Source organism: Mastigoproctus giganteus, chromosome 14 (assembly GCF_048544385.1).
Source record: "Mastigoproctus giganteus isolate SK-2022 chromosome 14, ASM4854438v1, whole genome shotgun sequence".
Taxonomy (NCBI): Eukaryota; Metazoa; Arthropoda; class Arachnida; order Uropygi; family Thelyphonidae; genus Mastigoproctus; species Mastigoproctus giganteus.
This window is the reverse complement of record NC_143588.1, coordinates 122,610,397-122,628,998: the sequence shown is the minus strand read 5'-3', so window position 1 is coordinate 122,628,998 and position 18,602 is coordinate 122,610,397. Positions and strand designations below refer to the sequence as shown.

The 18,602-nt window shown below is 39.5% G+C and overlaps 1 protein-coding gene across 4 annotated transcripts in view; it reads left to right on the top strand.

The window, feature by feature from the left end:
- Positions 1–17,053, top strand: part of LOC150075706 (CCR4-NOT transcription complex subunit 4-like) — a 494,519-nt gene extending 477,466 nt beyond the window's left edge. For 3 of the 4 annotated variants that reach the window (XM_090388675.1, XM_090388674.1, XM_090388672.1), the window contains one exon: positions 13,983–14,096. In XM_090388675.1, the coding sequence (XP_090244801.1) occupies positions 13,983–13,999 (17 nt within the window). In that variant the 3' untranslated portion in view covers positions 14,000–14,096. Of the gene's footprint in view, positions 1–13,982; positions 14,097–16,790 lie in introns of those variants that run through there. The other variant, XM_090388673.1, reaches the window with a different exon arrangement.
- The last annotated feature ends 1,549 nt before the right edge of the window (positions 17,054–18,602 follow it).

The following is an 18,602-nucleotide window of genomic DNA, read 5'->3' as shown; positions in this document are numbered from 1 at the left end:
GTTTCTTCAGAAAAGACATGGGAGAGATAAGCTCTCCCATGTGATTAAATTTGTACTTATTCATAATCCATTTGATTTGAACACCTTATCCTCAGTTTTGTTTTGAATATAAATATTTTCTTCATTTCTTTTCATTGGAGTTATGTCGGCAAACGTGTTATGGAATCCTAAATAAATTTGCTCATTTTTGTGGACTACATCTTTAAAAAAAATCTATATCTCCTTATAATAATCACTATAACTATGGCTGTTCACTAATCCACACATACATTTGCTCCACTGAATCGCCCCCGCGACATGGGCACTTGTGTGTGGTGATGGTTCCTCCCAGTGATGCTGCTGATCCTTCAGATTAGCATCACTGGGATCAAACACCCAAAGCCTAGGTTCCAGGCTAACATTAGCATTAGCATTAGTAGAGGCATAACCCCTCCTCCCCTCCTGTCCTGTCTATCCTTTCTATACACATTGTACTCCCCAGATTCCAGTTCTGCATTACTTATATCTGTGTGACACCACGTCTCTGATATCCCAACAATATCTGCCTTTGATGTTTTGAGCAATACCTCAAATTCATCAAATTTATTTACTAAACTCCTAGCATTGGTGTACACGCAAGTATACCTGCACTTGTTTCTATTCTTAGCTACCTTAACACAACCCATGTGTTTACTTGTATCACAATGACTTCCAGCAGTCTCTGAAATATCCTGCATCTTGTTTTTCAGGCTTCTGCTCATTTCAATAGAAGCAGTGCAAGAATCTCTTTCACCTCTGCCAGTGGCTACTGTTAATCCATTAGTCTTTGTCTCCCCCCAAGCTAGCACATTCTATACACATTGTACTCCCCAAATTCCAGTTCTGCATTACTTATATCTGTGTGACACCACGTCTCTGATATCCCAACAATATCTGCCTTTGATGTTTTGAGCAATACCTCAATTGAGGTATGGATCATTGAGGAGGCTTTCACCCTGCAGTAGATTGATAATGGCTGCAGCTTACCTTTTTATATATATCTTGTCAATATCATTTGGGGAGATAACTATCATCCAGTGCTGTCTCAAGTTCGGCAGATGATCCACTATCTCTCGGACCATGAATATGATATCCTCTTCTGCTGGATTCCTAGCCACATTGAGATTAGGGCAAATGATTTGGCTGATGTTGCAGCCGAATCAGCAAGTTCCTTTAATAATCATTGCCTATCAGTCCCTTATACAGACTACAGGCAAATATCCTTCCATCATGCAGTATGATTGATGATTTTTGAGGTTATGATGAATGTCGTGGCGAGATCAAATATTCCTTACAAATCGAGGGTACAGCTCTAAAACGGTGTTCGCAGGCCGGCCGCTAGTTAGTACACCAGACTGAACCTATTGGTAACTCTCTAGGAAGCTTCCGGATCAGCTAGTGCATAATCTTGCTACCTCTACTCTGCCAGATAGTGACTGGAGGGAGTCCGAGTAGTGTGTATGCGGGGAGCATTGTCGAGGCCACGTTATGTCAAGGATCTGGGTATATTCTTACCACATGTACGCCATATCCAAAAATTTCATTACTTCATACAGCATGTCCCACCCACTTTTTCTTACTATTGAATACACGATGAATTGTCAAAATAATAGAGCAAGCTTATCTGCGAAAAGATCTAAACCTCCCAAGGACTTAGCATTAGTATAGGCATATGATGCAAGAAAGCAAGCTTATTCAGCATCAGCCAAAAAAAAAAAAAAAAAAAAAAAAAAACCCACTCCCATTTCACCCCTCTGTTCGTTCGAAATACCTGTCCAGTTGAGCTTTAAATTTGTTCAGGCTATCAACTTCAACAACAAGTGATGGAAGTCGATTCCACCAACCAACCACCCGCTGGCCAAAGGCAAATTTCCGCACATCTATCTGACATCCGTCCTTCCTCAATTTGAATTTATGCCCTCTGAGGTGATTATTCTGAGCAAGATGAAGAATCCCATTGGCATTGAGCATGCTCAAACCATTCAAAGCCTTATACACCTCTATCAGATCACCTCGCCGGTGCCTAGTCTCCAGACTCTGTAATTTGCAAAACTTAAGCCTTTCTTCGTAAGAGCAACCCTTTGTTCCATTCACTAATCTTGTTGCCCTTCTCTGTACCCGTTCCAGCAGTTCTGCATCCTTCTTGAAATGAGTACTTGAAATGACTTCCTAATTCATTTCACAAATATACATGGTCTCAATTCTAATCTCAACGACGTCCATTTCCACTTGCAGTCTTCCAAACCCCATGTACTTTTTCTGACTGCATCTCAGTTATCAGTTGATTCAACTACTGCTCATCTCAGATGTCCAAATTATTTGCTGTATGATTCCTTTCGCCACAAAGGTAGTACTTGTGCATATGTCCGTTCTGATATCCCCTGTCAGAGACTTGGCAATTTGGAATCTCCTCTCTTTGATCTTATCTGGCTTAAAATCTCTCTACCTCATTGTGTAAAATTCATCTGTTGTCTCTACTGTTCTCCCAACTCCACTAATCACTTGGAGCTCTTTGACTTCCTCTCTTTGCAACTTGACTTTCTCCAGTCCAACTTTCCTAACAGTGAGGTAATTTTCCTTGGTGATTTTAATGTTCACAACTCCAACTGGCTTCCGTTTTCTAGTCACACCGACCCAGCAGGTCGTGATGCTGAGGCTTTTGCAATTACTAATGACCTAGCACAGATTGTTCATTTACCTACAAGAATACCGGACAATCCTAATCATACAGCCAATACGCTTGATCTTTTTCTCACAAACAACCCTTCTAAGTACAAGGTTGAAGTGAGAGGTCCTTTACGCACTTCAGATCACAACTTGGTGATTGTCTCTTCTCCAATGGAACCTTTATCTCATGCCTATTCCCAACCTCGTATTGTTTGGCATTACAAGAATGCAAAATGGGATGACCTGCGAGACTTCTTTTCTTCTTTTCCTTGGGCTAATTACTGTTTCAAAACTTCTGATGTCAACGTTTGCTCAGATTGTGTCAGTGAAATTATTCTTGCAGGAATGGAATCCTTTATCCCACACTCCACTTTAAAATCTCGCCCTTTATCTAAACCTTGGTTTTCCAATAAATGTGCTAAGGCTGTCCAAGAGAAGAACGTTGCATATCGTAATTGGCTTGTTTCTAATTCTTCAGTTTCATTTTCTGCCTACACCAAAGCTCGCAACAATTGTAAAGCAGTTATTAATCAGTACAAACTAGAGTTTGAACAGGCTAAGAGTAGAAAACTTGCTTCTTGCCCTAATGGTAGCCGAGCATTCTGGTCTCTTGCCAAAGCTATTGGCCGCAACTTTTGCCCATCTCTGCTCCCACCTCTGTCCAAACCAGATGGTTCTGTTGTCACTTCAGCCAAGGATAAAGCTGACCTGCTAGCATCCCATTTTTCTTCGAGCTCATGTATTAATGATCTTGGTAAAACACCTCCCACCATTCCTAACACGCTCCATTCAATACCTCCTGTGGTCTTCCGTCAAAAGGATATCAGAAGGATTTTGATGAATCTTGATGCTAAGAAAGCTCCAGGTCCTTATGGTATTTCTCCACTTGTTCTCAAAACCTGTGCTCCTGAACTTACTCCTATTCTTTGCCGCCTTTTTTCACTTTCTTATTCCAAAGGTGTTTTTCCTTCTGCTTGGAAATTTGCTCATATCCAGCCAGTTCCTAAAAAGGGTGACAAATCCCTCCCATCCAATTATCGTCCCATTGCAATTACTTCTACTCTTTCTAAAGTAATGGAGAAATCAATTAACCGCCAACTCTTAAACTACCTAGAAACCTTCCGTCTGATCAACGATCGCCAGTATGGATTCCGTCAGTGTCGATCCACTGGTGATATTCTGGCTTATGTTACCCATTTATGGACTAATTCAATGGAAAGGTTCGGTGAAACACAAGTAGTTGCTCTTGACATCTCAAAGGCTTTTGATCGTGTTTGGCATAAAGGTCTTCTAAACAAGCTTCCATCTTATGGTTTGCCAACTGTTTTTAGTAATTGGTTATCCAGTTTTCTCTCTGATCGCTCACTGAGGGTGATGGTAGATGGCTCTCTGTCTTCTAACTTCTCCACTAATGCAGGTGTCCCCCCAAGGTTCAGTTCTTTCCCCCACTCTTTTCCTCTTGTATATCAATGACCTTCTTCCATTGACTGGAAATCCTATCCATAGTTTTGCCGATGATAGCACATTGCATTCAACTTTCCATTTTGAGAAACCTTGTCCAGCTCAATCAGCTTCAAGTTCTCGAAAATCTGCTGCCAATTCCTTAAATGCCGATCTTCAGTGGGGCAAAGACAACTTAGTTAATTTCAACCCTTCTAAAACTCAATCTTGTCTTATATCTCGCAAAAAGGATTCTTCTGCTCCTATGCTTATCTTTAGTGACATTCCGATTTCTAGGCAAAATGATATATCTCTTTTGGGATTACCCTGACTTCTAATCTCTCTTGGCACAAGCACATTACAAATATTGCTTCCTCTGCATCTAAAAAACTTGGTTTTCTCTTTCGCTCTCGGCGTTACTTTTCTCCCAAACAGCTGCTCACTCTGTATAAATCGCAAATCCGCCCTGCCATGGAATATTGTTCCCACATCTGGGGTGGTGCCCCCAAAACCTCTCTCAGGCTTCTTGATTCCATTCAGAAGAGGGCAGTTAGGTTAATTAATGATTCATCTCTAACAGAGTCTCTCCACTTGCTTTCTCATAGACGCACTGTTTCTGCTGCATGCCTCTTCTACAGATACTTCCATGGGCACTGTTCTTCTGAATTGGCTTCTATAATTCCCTCTCTCTCTTTCAAAACAGTCCGAACACGTGCCGCCACCAGCCAACATCCATTTACTGTCCAACTTCAAACCCACAGAACCAACTTTTCATCTTCCTCATTTATTCATTCAACTGCTGTTTTCTGGAACAACCTTCCTTCATACGTATTTCCTGAAAATTACAATCTACAGAAGTTCAAGTCCAATATCAACAAATATCTTCTTTCGTCTTCTCAACCTCCAACCCAAGCACGGTACTAAGTACTATAGGTTATAATACCTCTCGTGTTTGGGGTTCTCATAAAAAAAAAATAAAAAAATAATCGACAAGATACACTCCCAATGGCAGGATTCATGGAATAGACAGATAAATAAATAGACCACAAATAAATTACAATAAATTACATCAGATAAAGTAATAAAAATTACTTTATAATAAATCTTTATAAAGTAATTTTTAATTACTTTATAAAGATTTATTATAAATTTTTAATTACTTTTAATTATCATAATTACTTTATGATAAATTTAAATAAATCAGATAAAATGATTACATCAGATCCTGTAACCGAACCATGGTATTTTCCCATTTGCAGGAATCATAGCGAGGAAGTTCTTGCTTGACTCCGTATAGGATACAGTTATCTTACACATTATTTTCTGTTGAGGGTAGATGATCCTCATATGTACAAGTCTTGTGACACCATTTTAACTAAAAAACAATTTTTAAATTGATTGTGCTAATTTTGACCAATGGCAAAATATGTATTTTACTGCTTTTCCCATCTGACTGAGCCTTTGCACTCAGTCAGATTTTATTAGACTATAACCACATATCAGATTTCTTAAATTTTTACGAGTTAATAATATTTACATATACAGGGTGTCTCAAAAATATTGGTACAAACGTTTAGGAGAGGTAGGTAACATCTAAAGGAATGTGAATCACGTGGGAACCCATAACTGGAAACATCACAGGAAAGTAGTAGCAGAGGCACAAGAAGCAGAAATGACATAAGACAGTAATTAGTGGCAAACATTTATTTGACATAATATTAACAATGGAGTACGAGATGGATGCATTTCATGATGTTTCAACAGATGCTCGAAGGTTCCACCATGAGACGCGATGCATGTGTGATGCCGACGCAGCGTGGATTGGCGCACAAGGTCAAACACACCTGGAGTTTTTTAACAGTAGCAGCAGCGCAGACAAGTCTCGCCACGAGATCCATTTCCATCTCCACAGGCCATTCATACATGATAGATTTGAGGGGCCCCCCCCCACCACAAAAAATCAAGCCTCTATAAATCAGGTGAGCGTGGGGGCCAGGAAATGGGTCCACCACGGCCAATCCATCGACGCCCAAAACACCTGTTGAAATGGTCATGAACACGCCTTCCATAATGGGCAGGTGCCCCGTCATGTTGAAACCAAATGTTGTGTCTCACATTTACTGGAACATCATCGAGTAACCTTGGTGGAACTTGTTCAAGAAAGATCCGATATTTAGCGGAGTTCATGCGGGACGGTAACAGGTATGGGCCGACTAAGCAGTCACTGACCATACCTGCCCACACATTTATTGCGAAGCGATGTTGTGCCACATGGGGGTGCATACCGTGTGGGTTGTCGTGAGCTCACACATGAGCATTGTGCTGATTGAATAAGCCTTCCCGAGTGAAATAAGCCTCATCCGTGAACAAAACATAGGCTGGAAAATTCAAGTCTTGAACACTTTCTTGGAGAAACCACTGAGCAAAAGCCACACATGCAGGATGATCTTGGGGAAGCAGTAACTGAACCCTTTGGAGATGAAAGGGGTGTAAGGAATCATCGTGCCAGACACGCTGTACACTGCAACGAGACACTCCTAAGGCAGAGGCAACGGCACATGTGCTGGTAGTAGGATTATTCTGGACGGCATTCAACACACTTTCTTCCATGGTGGGAGTTCGCGTCGAACGTGGTCTGCCCACACTACTCCTGTTACCTCTAAATGACCCATAATCGCACAAATTTTGATGCACACATGCAAACAAACGGTGATCCGGTACATGTCTGTCTGGGAAGCGTTCTCCATAAATTCGTTGAGCGGCTCGTCCATTGCCCTCTGCTAATCCATACACTAGGTGCATGTCTGCCAGCTAACAGTTCGTATATCGATGCATGCTCTTCGTGCGGCGACTACTGCTTGAATGAGAAAACCAGAAATTTTCCCTCTGTGAACTAATTAACAGCGCCATCTACTGACTTACAGTGACATTTCCGGTTATGGGTTCACATGCGATTCACATACCTTTAGATATTACCTACCTCCCCTAAGACTCCTCTATAGCCAGGTGGGCAGGAGCAGCAGTGCGTAGCACACGCTTCTTGATTAGACCGGGTTCGAGCCCGTGACCACCAAATACGGAGGATGTGGAAAGGTCATGGAATGACCACCGCCATATCCCCGGAGCAATATGGCCTTAGTTGCTGATGCTCCTAAAAACCAAATAACAAACAAACAAACCTCCCCCAAACATTTGTACCAATATTTTTGAGACACCCTGTATATAGTGTTGAGCATTTATTTTTAGTCGCTATGTATTTTCTTTTCCTGCATTTTATGTATTTATATGTTTTTAGTGTTGTGAGTTTCTGAAAGGTAAAAAAAAAAAAAAAATTTTTTTTCTTTTCCGTTTATTCTTTTGTATTTTTATGGCATGGTCATGGTGCACCATAGCCTTGGTCGCTTTTGCACCACTAAACTCCAAACTAAACCAAACCAAAAAACCATAAATGAGCTAGCCAAAAACTCAGCTAGCTGGTTGCCTCAACTACTCATCTCATTTGTCCTGATTATTTGACCCTGAGTCTAACAGTACCAAGCATTATTTAGGAAACAAGTAATTTCTCTGTGATTAAAGTCTATTCTGTAGTGAAGAAAATATAATATATGAGAGTTTAAAGAAATTGTGTGTGCATGCATGTGTATGTTATACATTGAGTGGACTGTGCATTAGCAACACCTGGCCATTTCCTCGAGAGGGGGGGGGCACCTTTTGCCCATAATACAGCCGAAACACATCTTGACATGATTCCAAAAGGTGTTTCAGGGTGTTCTGTGGTGATGCTATCCATGTGTTGTCAAGTTGAACAATAATGTCCTTTTCAAGTAGGCTCCTAACATGCTCAATTGGGTTGAGATCAAGTGAGTTGGGTGGCCATGAGAAAACGGAGAATTTGTTGTGAGCTTCCTGAAAATGGTAGCAACTTGTGGCATGTTGTGTCATTGATAGATGCCATAGTTTTTGAGCTACACTGTCATAATGTGTACTTGGTCAGCAATGACAGATAAATAGGTGTTCTCATTGAGCCATTGATTAAAGGTGACCAGAGGACCCAAGACAAGCCACAAAAACAGCCCCCAAAAGGAGTAGATCAGCTGACATGCTTAACAAGTTAAGTAAGGGTCCTGACTCTTTCGTGGTGATTACTTTCTACTCTCTCTCTCTCTCTTGGTAACTCGGGAATTTTTTTTTAATTGGTGCACCATATGGCTGCTAATAATAATAATAAAAAGCTCACGAGTTAGGGTTAAATTTGAAAGTGCCTGCAATTCTGCCCAGGCACAATAGGAGGGAGTATATCATGAGAGCCTTGTCAATCCATTCAGTCCAGAGAGATTGTGCATGGCTCTGGGGTAGAATTTTTCTCATCTTCTTCCATGCTTGTTAACAGAAGTGACTGCTTTTATAGGGATGGGATACAGTTAAATAGAAAGGGTGCAAGAATATTTGCTGATGCTATCGAGGGAGTGTAAGGTGGGTCAGAAAACTGATAGATTGGGAATAAACAACAGACTAATGCTAGGAGTATAGTAAATAAATGTGATGAATTTGGAGTCCAAGACATCAAAGGCAAATATTGTTGGGATATTAGAGATGTGGTGGCACACAGATATAAGGAATGCAGATTTTGAATTTTGGTGAGTCAATGTTTACAGAAAGCACAGACAGAATAGGAGGGGGAACAGCAGTTATGATCTCAGTTAAGAAGCACATAAAATCGAAACTCTAAGTGCATCCAGTTGACATGGGTGGCCAGTGCAATGTTCAGTCAGTTTGGTGTGGCATTAGTAGAGGTACGTGATGCAAGAAACCGAGCTTATGCAGCATCAACCAAAAAAAAAAAAAAACTTCCACTTCACCCCTCCGTTCACTCGAAATACCTGTCCAGCTCAGCCTTAAATTTATTTAGGCTATCAACTTCCACAACAAGGGATGGAAATCTGTTCCACCAACCAACTACCCGCTGGCTAAAGGCAAATTTCCGCACATCTATCCTAGATCTGTCTTTCCTCAATTTGAATTTATACCCTCTCAGGTGATTATTCTGAGCAAGAGGAAGAATCCCATCAGCATTGAGCATCCTCAAACCATTCAAGGCTTTATACACCTCTATCAGATTACCTCGCCGGTGCCTAGTCTCCAGACACTGTAATTTGTAAAACTTAAGCTCTTTCTTCATAAGAGCAACCCTTTGTTCAATTCACTAATCTTGTTGCCCTTCTCTGTACTCGTTCCAGCAGCTCTACATCCTTCTTGAAAAAGTACTCAAAGTTTGACATGACCATTGGTCAGGCAAGACTTCCCCTTAACAAAACCATGCTGTGTCCGAGCTATACCTGAAGTCTTGTCTAGATGATCCTGCAGTGCTTCTTTAACCAGTGTCTCCATTAATTTTCCTGGAACAAAAGTTAAACTCACAGATTTATAATTACTTGTGACATCCTTTGATCCTGCTTTGTGAATTGGGATCACATTTGCACATCTGCAGTCTGTGGATGCCTCCCCTCTGTCAAAGGAAGATCTCATAATTATGGCTAACGGATTGCTTACTTCCTTTGCTGCTTCCTTTAATATAACTGGATAGATCGCATCCACCCCAAGTGCCTTTCTTGTGTTTATCTTCAACAATTTCTCCTCCACTCTACTCTCAGTTATTACAAGATTATCTAGCTTACTGCCAGAGTTGAATACACCTCTGGCATTCCCCTCGCTGAATAACTACTCATGTGTGAATGTTGATGCAAAATATTCATTTAGTTTGTTAGCTACCTGAGCAGGATCATTAACAGTTGAACCATCGATATCAAGTGGACCAATCTGATTCATCCCCTTCCTTCTAGAGTTTACATAAGTAAAGAACTCTTTGCTGTTTTTCTTTGCATCCCTTGCCAGAGATTTCTCGTAATCTGCCTTCGCCTGCCTAACCTCCTTTGTAACTTGGTTACAGATCAACTTATATCTATCATAGGCTTCTGTGTCACAACATAAACATTGGGTACATAAAAATGAGCATAGAAGTGTGTTATAGGCCTAATGAGTACAATGTGAACAGCTGTAGATATAAATAGTATGCCCGAAATCAGAATGTTTTCTAATCGAGGATTTTATCATTACAGATGCTGACTGGAATTCGGTGGGTCACTCGCAGATTATCTTTAGTAGAGGCATACAATGCTAAAAAGCAAGCTTATGCAGAATCAGCCCAAAAAAAAAAAAAAAAAAAACCTCAGATTTCACCCCTCCTTTCGTTCTGAATACTTGTCCAACTCAGCCTTAAATTTATTTCGGCTAGCAACTTCCACAACAAAAGATGGAAGTATTCCACCAATCAACTACCCGCTGGCTACAGGCAAATTTCTGCACATCTATACTGCAACTGTCTTTCCTCAATTTGATTTTATGCCCTCTCAGGTTGTTATTCTGAGCAAGAGGAAGAATCCCATCAGCATTGAGCATGCTCGAACCATTCAAGGCTTTATACACCTAAATCAGATCACCTCGCAGGTGGCGCCTGCATAGCCAGGTGAGAAGGAGCAGCAGTGCATAGCACACGTTTCTTGATTAGACCGGGGATCGAGCTCGTCACCACCAAATACAGAGGATGCGGAAAGGTCAGGGAATGACCACCGCATATCCAGGCAATATGGCCTTAGTTCCTAATGCTAATGCTCCTAAAAACAAAATAACAACAACCTCGCAGGTGTCTAGTCTCCCAACACTGTACTCTGCAAAACTTAAGACTTTCTTCGTAAGAGCAACCCTTGGTTCCATTCACTAATCTTGTTGCCCTTCTCTGTACTCATTCCAACAACTCAATATTCTTCTTAAAATGAACCTCCAGACCTGTATACAGTACTCAAGGTGTGGCCTGACCATCGCCTTAAACAAGGGGATAATCACCTCCTTATCCCTGCTAGAAAAATTAGCATTAGCCTTAGCAGAGGCATTTGATGCAAGAAAGCAAGCTTATGCAGCATCAGCCAAAAAAAAAAAAAAAGAAACCACTTCCACTTCACCCCTCTGTCCGTTCAAAATACCTGTCCAGCTGAGCTTTAAACTTATTTAGGCTATCAACTTCCACGACAAGGGATGGAAGTCTGTTCCACCAACCAACCACCCTCTGGCTAAAGGCAAATTTCCGCACGTCTATCCTACATCTGTCTTTCCTCAATTTGAATTTATGCCCTCTCAGGTGATTTTTCTGAGCTAGAGGAAGAATCCCATCAGCATTGAGCATGCTTAAACCATTCAAGGCTTTATACACCTCTGTCAGATCACCTCGCTGGTGCCTAGTCTCCAGACACTGTAATTTGCAAAACTTAAGCCTTTCTTCGTAAGAGCACCCCTTTGTTCCATTCACTAATCTTGTTGCCCTTCTCTGTACTCGTTCCAGCAGCTCTACATCCTTCTTGAAATGAGGCCTCCAGACCTGTATACAGTACTCTAGGTGTGGCCTGACCATCGCCTTATAGAATGGAATAATCACCTCCTTATCCCTGCTGGAAAAATTCCTGTAGATCATTGACAATACTCCATGAGCTACTCTTGCAGCCCGTCTGCACTGCTCAGAGAACTTCATATCTGCCTGCACAACCACCCCCCAAGTCCCTTTCATTCTCTACCACTGTCAGTGTAGTACCACAGAGTCGATACGTTGCTCTGGGGTTGCTGTTTCCCATGTGTTGTACTTTACATTTGTCAATGTTAAACTTCATTTGCCACCTCTAAGCCCATCTGCTCAACCTTTCCAGATCCTGTTGCAGCAGCATAGTGTCAGTAGTGTCCTTGACAACCCTGCCAACCTTTGTGTCGTCTGCAAACTTGGACATTAAGCCCGATATACCATCATGAATATCATTTATAAATACAGAAACAATAATGGACCCAACACTGAGCCCTGAGAGACTCCACTAATAACATCAGTCCACGATGAGCAGTGTCCATTGATTACCACTCTCTGTCTTCTCCCCCTCAACCACCCCTTTTTCCATAGCAGCAATTTGCCTCCAATGTCACACTACTCCAATTTGTGTAGCAGTCTTCCATGTGCAACAGTATCAAAAGCCTTTCTAAGATCCAAGTATATAATATCAAAGTTATTCCCTGCATCCAGTTCTTTTGTGACTGCATCATAGTATCCAATCAAGTTGGTCAGGCAAGACTTCCCCTTAACAAAACCATGCTGTGTCTGAGCTATAACTGAAGTCTTGTCTAAATGATCCTGCAGTGCTTCTTTAACCAGTGCCTCCATTAATTTTCCTGGAACAGAAGTTAAGCTCACAGGTCTATAATTACTTGTGTCAGCCTTTGATCCTCCTTTGTGAATTGGGGTCACATTTGCACATTTCCAGTCTATGGGTACCTCCCCTGAGTCCAAGGAAGCTCTCATAATTATGGCTAAGGATTTGCTTACTTCCTTTGCTGCCTCCTTTAATATAACTGGATAGATCCCCGGGTGCCTTTCTTGTGTTTATCTTCAACAGTTTCTCCTCCACTTTACTCCCAGTTATTTCAAGATTCTGTAGCTTACTGCTAGAGTTGAATACACCTCTGGCATTCCCCTCGCTGAATAACTCCTCATGTGTGAATGTCGAAGCAAAATATTCATTTAGTTTGTTAGCTACCTGAGCAGGATCATCAACACTTGACCCATCAATATCAAGTGGACCAATCTGATTCATCCCCTTCCTTCTAGAGTTTACATAAGTAAAGAACTCTTTGCTGTTTTTCTTTGCATCCCTTGCCAAGGATTTCTCGTAATCTGCCTTCGCCTGCCTAACCTCCTTGGTAACTTGGTTGCATATCAACTTGTATCTATCATAGGCTTCTGTGTCATGTGTTAATTTGTATGTATCCCATGCATTTTTCTTCTCTGCCATATGCCTCATTAGTTCATCTGACATCCATTTTGGCCTAAACCTTGAACAATATTTCTTAGTTGGTATGTAAAGCCTAGTAGCTTCCAAGATAAGTTCTTTGAATGCTTCCCATTTTGAATTTGCTGTTGGTAACATCATCAGTTGGTCCCACTGTCTAGAATTTAAATACTGTCTCAGTCCATCGTAGTCGCCTTTACGGAAGCAATAACCCTTCCCTTTACCCCTAATGGTAGTTACCTCTTTGAGTAAATCCCACTTCAGCACACTGTGATCACTGCCACCTAGTGGTTCATTTATCTGCAGATTCTTAATGCATGAAGAATCACTGCTGATAATCAAATCAAGAGTATTACTCCCTCTAGTTGATGTAGAAAACAATCATCCAATAAATCCACAAAAGCCCTGCTAGTGTGTGAGTAACCAGCCCCCAATTTCCAGTCAATATCTGGGAAATTAAAATCTCCCATTATAAAACACTCTGATTTACTGGCCCACTCTATTTCCCTGTACAGTTCCTTATTATACTCATCAGAGTCATTAGGCCTATAGCACACTCCTACTCTCAATTTTGATCTCCCAATGTTTGTCACACCAAACTGACTCCACACTGCACTGTCCAGCGATGTCGACTGGCTTCACTTCCTTGGTTTTTATGTGTTTCTTAACTAATAGCATAACCCCTCCCCCCTTCCTATCTTGTCTATCCTTTCTGTAGACGTTGTACTCCCCAAATTGCAGTTCTGCATCCCTTATATCTGTGTGACACCACGTCTCTCATATCCCAACAATATCTGCCTTCGATGTTTTGAGCAATACCTCAAATTCATCAAATTTATTTACTAAACTCCTAGCATTGGTGTACACGCAAGTATACCTGCACCTGTTTCTATTCTTAGCTACCCTAACACAACCCATGTGTTTACTTGTACCGCAATGGCTCCCAGCAGTCTCTGAAATACCATGCATCTTGTTTTTCAGGCTTCTGCTCATTCTAATAGAAGCAGTGCAAGAATCTCTTTCACCTCTGCCAGTGGCTACTGTCAATCTATTGGTCTTTGTCTCCCCCAAGCTAGCAGTTTGCCGACCCACCTAACACTGCCTCGATAGCATCAGATGCTGGATTAGAGATTCCTCTTACACAATGTCAATTGTTTGAGAAAGGCTGGTTATGTCCCTTGCTCTTATTCATTGTGTATGTGAATAAGAGCACAGGGTAGAGTCTGTAGTATGATGTTCATTTATTAAACTGTCCTTTATTCATGGTTTTATAAGAGTTCATTTCTTGATGCAAAGAAAACATCTCAATTAAAAACATGATTAAAACCAACCAACATTGACATATATATATATATATATATATATATATACATACAATAAAGGAATAAAAATTTTGTGAATTAAAAATTCAAAATGAAATTTTGAATGTTTTTTTTCCTAAAATATGTTGAATGATAATGTACAAGTTAGTGCAATTGCATCATTAAGTATATCCATATTGCAAATACCCTCACAAGTTGCCATGATATTGCATTACCTCAAATAAGTAAAGCTTCACCATAAGGGAAGACTATTGTTACTTATTCTCAGCGGATACCATCACCCATACGGCACCGTTTCGGAGCTTATTGGCTCCTCATCAGTGGGTGGGCAGGTATCCTGGTGTTGCATCGCTTATATTGTTGATTTATCGACGTGTAACCACAATATAAGAGATGCCTGGCGGTGTGAGTAATTTACTGTTATTTATTCGAGGTAGTGAAATATCATGGCAACTCTGTGAAGGTATTCACAGTATGAGATATACTTAATGATGCCAATTTATAACTACTTAAGTAGTTGGCTATATACAAAAATGATGCAATTGCACTAACTTGCACATTAAACTCTTTATGTAACCTTAGGCTTTAGCCCTAAACTATATCATCATAAGTTGAATGATAATTTCATCGCCTGAATGTGTCAGTCCTGTGAAACTCTTTTTAATAATACTTAAATGTGGAGCAGTTTAATAATATGACTTTTATAATATATCTTGTGTATACACACAGTGCAGCAAAATAGTGATGAGACTGAATTTTAAAAAAAATAATAATAAATGTATCTAATGCGGTATCACTCCAGGATTACAGCACTGGAGTAGCATAGAAGTGTGAACTTGACTCATCAGTCCAAACCATTGGCCTGAAGTTAATTTTTTTTGTACAGGCATTCTTTGTGCATCATGTCTAACATTGCCTGATGGAATAAGGCTTTATCCCGAGTACAGACATTTTAATGGTTTAAGCATTTTAAAGAGGGCATAGAGGATATAGCAGATACTCATCAAGTGGACAACTGCAAATAACATGCACCCCCAAATTGGTGAATGAAACTGCCAATTAACACTGAGAATGCTAGCAAACCAGTTAAATGTGAATAAGGTCCATAAAAATGGACCTTATTCACATTTAAGGTCCAGTCAAGTCCATAAAATAGGGAAAAGTAAAAATTTGCACCGAGTTGGTTCCATGCTGTTTGCATAATGAAGAAAATCTCCAACAACTGGATGCTTGGAAACAGCTTTTTCATACAGCTGATGGTGAACTTGGTTTTCCAAAAGCATTATTACTGGGGATGAGAGATTCTGTATGATCCTGTGACCAAACAACAAAGTGCCAAATAGCAAAGTTCATCAAGACCAATAAAAGACATTTCCAGAAATGCATATCAAACTGTGGTGATGACATTCTTCAAGCACAAAGGATGATCTAGAAGGGCTTCATTCCAGAAGGAAGGAAGTACGTACGTTTTTCAGCAATATCTACTTAGATGTATTGAAACAATTGTTGGTGGGAATCCAGCACATGCAATCCGGATTTGGAACAGTCTGGTTGGTGGATGTGACATGACAATGCATCTTCTCACAAAGAGATCAATATGCAGACATTTCTGGTTCAAAAGCAGGTTGCAGTACCCAACCTTCCCTCCCCCACCATACATGACTTGGCTCCAGCAAACCTTTTTCTGTTTCAAAGTTAAAACAGATTGAAGTGATGCCAATTCAATAGTTTTGTGACATTCAAGAGAATGTGACAGTGGAACTAAATGCTATACAAGTATATTCAGGCCTTTCAGACTGCTTTGAGGGAGATGGGCAAGAAAATATTTTCCTTATCCGTATGTTGCTTTATTTTAATTCAGTCTGGTTATTTTTTTGCTACACTTGTACAAGGTTTTTCAATTAAAAGGTAACTTATTTTTAGGTTTAGGTGCTATTTTGTCGTATGGACTTCAGTTGATTTTTTTTTATATATTTTTTTTTTTTTTTTTTTTTTGACTGAAATTTTTGAATTTGATGTAAAAACTGAATTAAAATTTTATGATTTCTAAATTTAAATTTTGCCTACTTGGCTGCTCTTTAGTTTTTTTATATGAGAAATTTTTTCCCTATCTTTATTCACTCTAGCTGAAACCATTAGTGATTGGCAATAGTTTTATATATGACATTCAGCTGTGCAGTTAGCTTCTGCATAACTGAATATCATGTACAGTTATCACACCCTTGCATTCATTTCAAGAAGTTAATGATGACATTCTTAAACAACAGAAATGGGAAACAGCTTTCCTTTAAGAAAAAAATCATTTGATTAGTCAAAATTTAACTTTTTAAATTTAAATTAAATGGTAATATTCACTTCTAACATCATATTCATATGTTTTAGCCTAAATTGTCGTAACCTAAAAATAAACAGGGTATATTAAAAGGTGTGTGTGTGTAAAAATGTGTTTATTTTTGTTATATTACAGGTTTGTGACAGCAAAGAGTCCCTGTCTGATGTTGAAAGTGATCTATCACAGTCAGTGCATTAGTTTGGGAAAAAAAAAAAAAAAAAAAAAGGTTATATAATAATCTGTCTCAAGTCTAATTTCAGAAAAAGTCGCCTTTATACTTCGACTGAATAACTTACAGCTATATGGGAATTAATATACAGAAATCTTGGCCACTTACTTCAAGACTACAACAAATAACCTCCCCAAACAGGAATTCTGTATTTATGTGATATAGTATGTAATAAAGTTTGAATATACCTTGGCTGAAAATGTGGTTATCTAGCTGAATTAGTAATGGGAAAATAATTCAAGGAAGGAAAAACCATATACTGCATTAGTTCTATCCACTTCCTTTTCCATCTAATATTTTTTCCCTTATATGTATTGAAACTTCCACAACATTAGGTGGAAGTTTGTTCCAACAATCAAATGAAGGAAATTTCTACAAACATTTCTCAATTTAAATTTATATACCCTTGTGTATCATCTGAGAAAGAGTAAAGATTGCATCTTCATTTAAGTTACTCACTCTCACTTAAAGATTTAATCACTTCAATTTACATCACTATGCAGTTGCTTAGCACAAAAAAAAACTTCAACATTCGGTAGAAGTTTATTTCAACAATCAGCTAAAGGAATTATGTAAACATTTATTTATGATGCAATCAACCAATTTTTAGTTTAAATTTTTATCCCCTTGTGAATTACATGAGAAAGAGTTAAGATTCCATCAGCATTTAGTTTATGCCACTCCCTCCCTTAAAGAGTTAAATATTTCATTTAGTATTGGTAATGGCTGATGCAAGAATTCAAGCTTATAAGGCATCAGCAAAAAAAAAAATTCCCACACCACCTGTCCATCCCCTCCACTAGTTTGTCTGATTCTTCTTTGAATTTACTCAAAATACCCACTTCAACAATAGATGGAAATTTGATCCAACTACCCACTGGCTGAAAGCAAACTTCCGTACTTCTATCCTGCAACCATCCTTCCTGAATTTGTCACCTCAGACTTGTGCCTGCTCAATCCATTCAAAGCTTTAAACATCTCAATCAGATGACCCCATTGGTGCCTAGTCACCAGATACTGCAATTTGCAGAACTGAATCATTTCTTGGTAAGACTTCCCTTTTGTTCCCATCACCAATCTTGTTGCCCTTCTCTGCACTCATTCAGCATATCTGCATCATTCTTAAAATGAGGCACCAGGCCTGTGTGCAGTATTGAAGATGAAGCCTAACCATTGCCTTGTAAAATGGGATAATCAGTTCCTTACCCCTGCTATGTGGACATGTATAGTATATTATGCAGGTTGGCTCCAGAACTTTAGTTCAACTCTGCTGCGGTACACTGATAATACAGAACTGTAAAAGGCCAGAAAGATTGTAATATTTTGTTTGTGCAGTGAAAGTGTTTAGTTTTTTCTGGCCACTTTGTCATCAGGAAGATGATCATCTGGAAAGTCTGCTCAGTGTCCGTCTATACCTCAGTGATTAATCGAGAGCCCAGATTTTAATATGCATTTTACTGCTTTTAACCATCTGACTAAGCCTTATACACTGTCAGATTTTGTCCGACAATGACAAGGTTCAGCTCTTTTTAGTTTTTTACAACTTACTAATTTATATACATGTATATAAAATAAGCTTTATATTTTTAGAATATGTACCAGCTTTTAAATTTATACCTAATCTTTTGACCAGGTGTAACCTCTTTTAAAGTTACCAAATTCTACTTTTGCCTTTGTCTTGGCACATAATAATAGCCACTGCTGCTAACGTGCCAGAA